The sequence below is a fragment of the Periplaneta americana genome, chromosome 6 (assembly GCF_040183065.1).
Source record: "Periplaneta americana isolate PAMFEO1 chromosome 6, P.americana_PAMFEO1_priV1, whole genome shotgun sequence".
In the NCBI taxonomy this organism is placed as follows: Eukaryota; Metazoa; Arthropoda; class Insecta; order Blattodea; family Blattidae; genus Periplaneta; species Periplaneta americana.
Genome location: NC_091122.1, coordinates 137486076 through 137494983, shown reverse-complemented (window position 1 = coordinate 137494983; position 8908 = coordinate 137486076). Strand labels below are relative to the sequence as shown.

At 37.7% G+C, this 8908-nt stretch overlaps 1 protein-coding gene across 2 annotated transcripts in view; it reads right to left on the bottom strand.

Moving 5' to 3' along the window:
• Positions 1-2678: 2678 nt before the first annotated feature.
• LOC138701778 (sodium-independent sulfate anion transporter-like) overlaps positions 2679-8908 on the bottom strand; it is a 109561-nt gene continuing 103331 nt past the window's right edge. For both annotated transcript variants that reach the window (XM_069829033.1, XM_069829031.1), the window contains exons 9-11: positions 7783-7928; positions 6490-6802; positions 2679-3203 (exon numbers count right to left, since the gene is read on the bottom strand). In XM_069829033.1, the coding sequence (XP_069685134.1) occupies positions 3082-3203; positions 6490-6802; positions 7783-7928 (581 nt within the window). In that variant the 3' untranslated portion in view covers positions 2679-3081. The remainder of the gene's footprint in view (positions 3204-6489; positions 6803-7782; positions 7929-8908) is intronic.

Below are 8908 nucleotides of genomic sequence, written 5' to 3'. Positions count from 1 at the left end.
TTGGAACAGCAACACTCTCATAGTAGCATGTTTGATTGAATTCTTGTCTGCACTGAACAAATGTAAAGCTTTGACTATTCCAACCACAGTAATGCAAAAACATGTGCTTACATAGGTATACATTAGCTGTAGCTGCTCTATCTATTTGGACAGGTCACATCTCTAAACACGAACTGCTTATACTACGAGACCGGGAGGTCGCTCACCTCTTCTAACTACCGTACGTCGGCAACCTGATTGCATGCTGCGTGTGGCAATTCAACGAAGTCTAATAATTACACTTCCCCTCTTTCATCATTTCCGTTTCTTTCCTAGGTTTTGGGCTCGCTTCGATGTAGAGTCGGCTGCATGGTAGGATTGGGGCTGAGGGACCACGGTGAGGCCTACGTGGAAAGGTAAAGAGATCATGTAGGCTGCAGAGGAGTTCAGAGGCGACGCGCGAGGGGATCTGTAGCGCGGAGGGGCTTAGGTCAAGCATACCATTCTATCCGGGGTAGTACAATGGGCCCACCCGAGCGGCCCGTGTGCGAGGGCAGGCCTAGTTTGTGCCCTCACCTTAAGGGAGACTAATAAAATAGATATTGAGGACATAATTTGTCGTGCTTTGTCACACGAAACGAAGTCTAGCTCTCTTCTTAAGACTAATGTAAACTGCCGTTATTATACTGTCTAAATTAATGGGACTTCATAATCATTGTGTCGCCATGACAATAGCGTGAAACAACACACAACAAGATATAAATTAAATTCAAATTCGGTAGGCAATATATCTATCTCAGGAACCCCGGCCTATTACTTTGTTGATTACACGCAGTTGGAGACTTTTTTAACACTTAAATTTAATATTTAATTTCATAATAGAATGCCTCATTGACCACAAGTTTTGAAAATATTTCTTTTATAATATCGAGGGCATCACGCCAGAAGTGCGTATGAACAAAAATACAAGTTTACATTAAAGCCATATGGAATGATTATCCTTGTCTACATAACAAGCTACTTTCTTTTATTCCTTTTCATGTCCACTGTAATTTTTGAACGATTTTTTTTTCGAACAGAAATAGGTTCCATTAAAAATTTCAATAACGCAAAATTTGTTGATAGCCCTTCGACATATCGGTCTAATAACAATCATTGTGATATAATATGAACTTAAGTGAAATATTTACCTACTTTCTATGGCATTAAAAGTAATTAACTAATTATCTTTGTTTATTAGATACTTTTGTATTGTTTCTCAACTTTCACTTTATATCATTATCTCGAATCTTCATAAATGTGGATTAGACAAGTAGCTATGATTTTGGGCCATTCATTAAAATTATTACACAAGTCAGAGCCACAAAAATATATTTTGAAGGTGAAGACAAATTAAAATTGGAATAACAACATTGCACTGAACTAAAAATGTGAATAAATGTCGTGTTCTGCTCCGCTGTCAATGTGCACTGCTCCGTAATTCGGGGTATCGAAAAGCTATAAACTCGAAACTACAAGGGTGAGTTATATTCAGAGTACAAATATTTTTCTTCATTTTTCTCACACTGTGTTTGATAAAGTGATGCGTTATCTTATTACCGCACTATACAGGGTGATTCATGAGGATTTACCGTCACTTAGGGTCTTATTTCCGAAGATATTTTGAGCAAAAAAGTCATATAAACATGTGTCCTAATCTCAACATTTTCAGAGTTACACTAATTTGAAGTTGTTTGTAAAATACCATTATTCTTTAGTTTTAAAGGTAAAATAATATTACAGATAAAGATTGAACTATTCAGGAGTATTCTGAAGCTAAAAATGTGCTGTGAATTCCATAGTTGCTTCGTACAGATTTTTTTTTCGATTTTTAACTACAAAATTACATTTTTTACGCATTTATCACAACTGTTACAAATCTCGCCACTCTTGTAAATTCTTCAAGACTGTACATTAATAATAAATAATAATCCGAGGCACCACAGCCCAAGAAGGAACATGACCGACCAGCCGGCTGCTGGCCTCACGTCCACAAGCGAAGCAGAGATGGACGATCATCTAAACACAATGGTGGTATCGTGTGGTTAGCACGATGATCCCCCCAGCCATTATAGCTGGCTTTCGTAACCGGATTTCGCTACCTATCGTAGCTCCCCAAGTGCATCACGATGCTGGGTGGACACCGGTCCCATACACTGGCCGAAATTTTATGAGAAAATTTCTTCTCCCATGAGGATTCGAACCAGCGCGCATTCCGTAACGCGAGTCCTAGACAGATGCCTTAGACCACGACGCTACGGCGCGGGACAAGACTGTACATTAGGATGCATAATTAAACTGTAAGGAATTAAGTTCCTAAAGTCGTATGATTTGTAACAATTTTTGTGATAAGTGCTCAAGAATAATATAATTTTTAGTTACAAATTGAAAAACAAAATCTATGTAAAGCAATTAACAACACATTTTTAGCTTCAGAACACTAGACAATTAAAGAAATGCTACTTTTGAACAGTTAATTCTCTATTTATAATATTCTTTTACCCTTAAAACTAAAGAAAAACGGTATTTTACTAACAACTTCAAATTAGTGTAACTCTGAAAATATTGAGATTAGGACACACGTTTATATGCCATATTTGCTCAGAATATCTTCGCAAATAAGCTCCGTCAGTGGCGGTAAATCCTCGTGAAACACCCTGTATATATACACACTTATTCTTCATGATTTCTCTCTGTATGTTCTATTAACTCTAAGTATAAAACTAATGGAGATTTGTTTTGTTCTAACACTACGGTAGTATGTAATACGACAAAATTTGCCGTATTTTTTCTACGCATTAAAAAATTACCTGAGTTTTACAGTAGTTCGAAACGCTAGGTTACTACGACGCTAGATTACCTAGATAAAGTTTATCTCCCACATCAAACTACCGTACAGCTCCGTATGTAGTGCTACTGAAGTCTAATCTACATTGTAGCCTCCTTCGACGCTCGTGGTTATAATACAGACTCGGCTCATCTTGCGCACGGATGCAATGCTAGTCAGCAACACGTCAGACTCCGTCATGATCCTGGCTTTCAAGCTGCTGCTAGCTCGTGATGTTAAAACCTTGTGTCATGCTCATTTGTAGTCTGGTGTTGGTTTTCCGAAGCTGCATCTACTTCTGCCATCTCTAGCTTTGTGTATTGTTTAATACTGTCGTTTGATGAACTTTGTTTCAGTTCTGAAAAATAAGAGATAAACATGTTTGTTGAACGGAAATTTTAAGAAATACAGTTGTATTGTAATGAAGATAGGAGCGGTCACTATCGTTATCTTGACATACTTCCATACATTTCAAATTGAGGCTAAAGTAATTGGGAACAAATTATCGTAGTTTGTTTTTAAACGTCTTTAATAAGCTTAACATGAAAAAATTTGTACCCAATTTACTCTAAAATAACTTTATCTTTTTACAAGAATTCTCCCCCCCCCCCCTGTTATTTATACTCGCTTTAACATCTTTGGTCATATCGCGAGTTAATCTTTTGGGTGAAATCCGAAGGCCTGTGTACTATTGTTGTGAACTAGATGGCGACTGTACTAGGTATATCGAAAAGTAAAAGTAAAAATAAATTAAGTACCTATTACGTTTTATCAACTTTTTCTTGATTTACTTAAAGTAGTGAGACTGAGATAGTTCAAAGCCACACTTTTAACAAGTATAGTTTTTTGTGGAAGTTCATTTCTTATACAGAGACATCATTTTATTTTTACTTCAATTTTTATTGTACCTGAGTTTTTGAATGTACTTCACTCCCACCCCCTCTACTAGTAAACTTACAACCGTCCTCCACACAGAACCAAGACCGCGTATGCAGTACTGAGTTAGTGAGTATAGTACGTTCCAGAAATATGTTCGCGTTTTCCAGTGACGAAAGAGCTTTCAATATTGAATCATATTTTCGCACAGGTACTGTCGTCCGTTTGCCTACGTCGCATCCCGGTTTCCCCCACCTGCTTCTGTTCGCCCCTCTTAAAGTCTAGTAGCTGGGCTGTCTTAGCTCTTTTCTGAAAACATTAATTTCTGTTAGGAATTGGACGTCTACGTAATATTATATAATTGTTTAAAATAACTTAAATAAAAGGGCCTCGTTAAGTAATTAACTGTCACGTGATTTCTCCCCCCTTTCTACGACCCTGCGACAAAACCACTTGAACGGACAGCAGATATCATTTCTGAGTAATTTTATCTTTTCGGATCGGGCAGAAGTGAAGATTAAATTTACAGTACGTAAGGTACTCTTTTATAGAGTAGGTATAGAATTATTTCAACATGAATTACTCGTAAGAAGGACGAAACTGGTAACTGGAATTACGTACAATAGTCTATAGTGCGATAATATGCACAAAAGAACTGAAGCCTGAAATGAACGGCCACCATTTTCAAAAATGTGTTTAAATATCCGTATTATGATTATTTTTCAATTTAACTTCATTCTCTATATTGTACGCCAAAGTGCTGTATCAGTACAATATACACAGCATAATTAATACGTCCGAATGGATAGTTCAATTCGTGAGTAAAAACACTAAGTGTTAATACAGTACTGTATTTTGATTAAATAAAAACCTAATGAAAATTATCAAACTCAAAATTGCGATATTTCTTAGTTTACGCAAATGGATGAACTACTTTTCTTCCCTCCTATACCTAGTAAAGTGATTTGTATTTTACGGCAGTATCATCGAACTCCAGTCTTGGAAGGGGGAGCAAGCGGTGTTTCCGGTTCTAGACTTTTAATCCAAAGTTATAGGCAGGTTAATATTAAAAATGTCAGTAAAAATAAAATGATGTCCCTGTACATATGGGGAAGCTATTAGTAAACTATTATAAAAATTACTCAACACATGACGTAAGTATTCACTGAAAAATTTATGATACCGCGCCTAATAGCATTGGACTCTAAACCTTTAATACGCTCTCCTGTAAAATTTTGTTTGTGTGGCTTAGGATTATATCATTTTCACCCCTACAAATATATATTTTTTTCATTTTCGTTTAAACTCCCCTGTTGTAGGAGTTACACTCCAGGGTCTGTAGAGGAGGGGATGATTTTCTCTACACACTAGAACCAACCACGTGTGGGCCTCTCCTAGCCTGGGGTCAGAGGAGCGTAGGGGCCTCCACGTAGACACTCACAGGACAGCACTTGAGCGAAGGACACCCATCCATGCCCGAGGCGAGATTCGAACCCACGAACCTTCGGACTGCGCCACCTAAGGGGAGCTCTCTTTAGACCGCGTAGCCATCCGGCATGGATAAATAGATTTTTATTGATTTATAATCTTTTTACTTATTATCTTTCAGTGAGATAAGTTGCAATACAATGTATTGAAAGAGTAACCAGAGTGATACGGATTAAATACACAACTTACAAATTTAATTTTCATGCTATTCGGATTTAATAATGATCATCACAGTCAGCAGTAAACATTGGCTTCATTATTATCAGTAACTGGACTGTTCATCTCTGTCCAGCTGCCTTCTGGATTTTAGTTTACTCTGAGGCCCATTTGTATATACATGGGAAAAAACTTCAATTGCGAATACTACATGATGCAGTAGAGCAAGTGAACAGTTTCAAATATCTGGGGTGTACTTTAAGTAGTAACAAGACCTGCTGCCAGGAAGTTAAAAGGAGGATAGCAATGGCAAAGGAAGCTTTTAATAGAAAAAGAAGCATCTTCTGTGGACCTCTGGAAAAAGAACTAAGGAAGAAACTAGTGAAGTGCTTTGTGTGGAGTTTGGCAATGTATGGGGGCAGAAACATGGACATTACGACGAAGTGAAGAGAAGCGAATAGAAACATTTGAAATGTGGATATGGAGAAGAATGGAGAGTGTGAAATCGTGGGGTTTCTGCAAAAATCCTGTATCGTAACTCCAATTTTGCTGAAAATGGAGTTATTGTTATCTGAATATGTAAAATGTTATGCTCCATCATCTGGGAAAACCCACTTACTCCTGTGAGGTATAGTTTTTCTCAGGTATATTCCCGGCGTCCTTTTGAACTTAAGTCAAGAACTACAACTCCAAAACTTCAACTCCGTTTTTCTCAAAACTTAGAAAAATGGAGTTACAGGATTTTCGCAGAAACCCCACGAAATGGCCATAAAGTTGTGTTTGAAAGAGTGGGTGAAGAAAGAATGATGCTGAAACTGATCAGAAAGAGAAAAAGGAATTGGTTGGATCACTGGCTGAGAAGAAACTGCCTACTGAAGGATGCACTGGAAGGAATGGTGAACGGGAGAAGAGTTTGGGGCAGAAGAAGATATCAGATGATAGACGACATTAAGATATATGGATAATATGCGGAGACTAAGAGGAAAGCAGGAAATAGGAATGATTGAAGAATGCTGGGTTTGCAGTGAACGACCTGTCCTGGGCAGAACACGTATGTATGTATGTATGTATGTAAACTTCGATAATTAATTGTTTTAAAGAGACAACCTAAAAAGTCACCTCACCTTTCACAACTTCCTCAAGTTTGGCGTCACTGTCGGAAATGCAAAGCTCCTCTTTGGGACTGAGGATCTTAGCGACTGAGGGGCTCAAGAGATGAAAGACGACGTGCTTATTTTGGCGTTTGAAGTCTTGTATGAGTGACTGGATGCCCTGCGCCGCCGTGAAGTCGGCTCTGGTTACATGGCGGCAGTTGAGCACCACAACATTCACGTTCTCTACACCCGCTTTCGACACTGCCTCGCGCAGGAAGTCTACTGCGGGGAATAGCAGCCCGGCATTCGGAGTTACCAGCACGTACTCGGGACCCCCCGAACACTGTACAGTAAACAACAATATTTAAAGCGTACAGAAGTTGTGTATATAGCTTGTGATTGAAGATAGTCCTTTGTTGGGTTTGTTCTCTATCCCCTTTTTACTGCTAAGGTAAAATATTTTACTTTCCTCACTTTAGTTGCGTTTACACGGTGCCAGTTACTGGCTAGCCAATTTGGTAGTAGCAGGGTATCCAACTGGCCAGCAGCTACTGGACAGACAGTTGGATTTAGAGTTAGTGTATTGTCTCCTCGGACACAGCTATTGGCTAGATTGTAGACTAGCTCAACTGACCTTGATCTGTTGTCCATCGTTTGCTATATTCAGGAGTAAATACAGTCCGTAAATTTTCAGAGTTCTATACATAATAAAAACTTCTCACTCCATCTCCCCGACTTAAACACAATTCACAAGAACGACAAAGATTTCCTGCAGGTGTCTACTGCCTACCAGCAATTGGGCGCTGTGCTATACACTGTTTAAACGGTGACATCAACTGGAATGTGAGGTGGTGGGGGAACGCCAGTGGGCAGTGAAAACAAAATTGTTCAACATGCGAATCTAGCGTTCAAGTAAAGCTTCTTGTAAAGCAGACTTGAATTATTAAAAAATGTTTAAATTCATTGACATTGCCAGCTGCTGTCCATCTGACCTGTCAAGCTATTAGCTGATGTGTTTGCGCAGGAACATTAGCTGGAATCCAGTTACTGGACACCCAACTGAACCGTCAACTGGCACTGTGTAAAGGAGCATTAAATCTACACTCAATTCTCGTGTTAATAAGCATTTTATGTCCGTAGACTTATAATGAACAAAATGAAACAAAAAATGTAATACAAATCTTTGAATAATGTTCCTTTTTAAAGAAGAGGCTTTTCACAAGTTCACCACTTTGAAAGCTTAAGGTTTTGAGTAAATAATCATCTCATCATTTAGGCTACATTTTTTCGTTAACACTATAATTTAAATATATGCACACTTGCCTGCTTTTTGTCGACCGTAACTCCGGGTCTGGCGTTGAAATATAAAAGGAAGGCGATATCTACAGCCACCCCGATCACAATACCTAATTCCACACCGAGACCTAAGCAAGCAATGAGAGTGACGAATCCAGGCACCAGGTCCCTTTCTGAAAAGTATTAAAATCGTATTCATTATATACAGAATAGTACCAAAACGTGAAAGGACATTCAACGGAAACGATTTCTAGTAAAATTGAGAATTTTTGTAGATAAATTTTAGTCAATACAATGTTTGGTGCATCCACATTTACATAGCATGAAAGTGAAACGCACCAAGGCGAAATTAATTAAAAATAAATACATTCGAAACCTTTAAAAAACTTTATCGGCAAAAACTAAGTTAAATTAAAATATATTAAATGCTGATAGCGTCATGGTATTTAAGCAAGTTGAGTCCAAGGATTCACCAAGGGAATTGGCCGATATTCGCAGTACACTTGGGGAAAATCCAAAAAAAATCCAACAGGGGACTCGAACTCTCACCTGAGCATCGCCCCACCTAGTGATTAACCATACGAGTAAGTAAGCTTGCCATTTGTGATCGTATAGCACCTTGAAAGAAGATAACCGTGATAATATCAAAGATTAATATTACAGAGGATGAATATTGTTGGCCGAATAGTTACCAGAGCGTCAATTTAACGCCAAAGTTCCGAATTAAGTCTCTGTGTCCAAGTGAAATCTATTGTAGGGACAGACGATTTTAGACAAGTTGCCTCTGATTATTTGTTTCCTCTGCCATATTTCTGACCATCATCTATTAAGAAAAGTCAAACTACCTATATTGTCACTGTGATGTGCTGATGGTCGATGGTAGGCATAACAATTCTATACATGAATGATATTCAATACATAATTTTGTTGAATGAATTTGAAGTATGTAATAACTAACAATGTTGCAGAGGATATTAGATAGGCCTACAGTATTAATAACTGAACAAACCAGTGTTAGGTAACGAAAATAGTAATGCTATTTTTATTTTATTTAATTTCTGCATATGTAACTACACCACTATATTATTCTTTATTATTATTATTATTATTATTATTATTATTATTATTATTATTATTATTATTATTATTACTA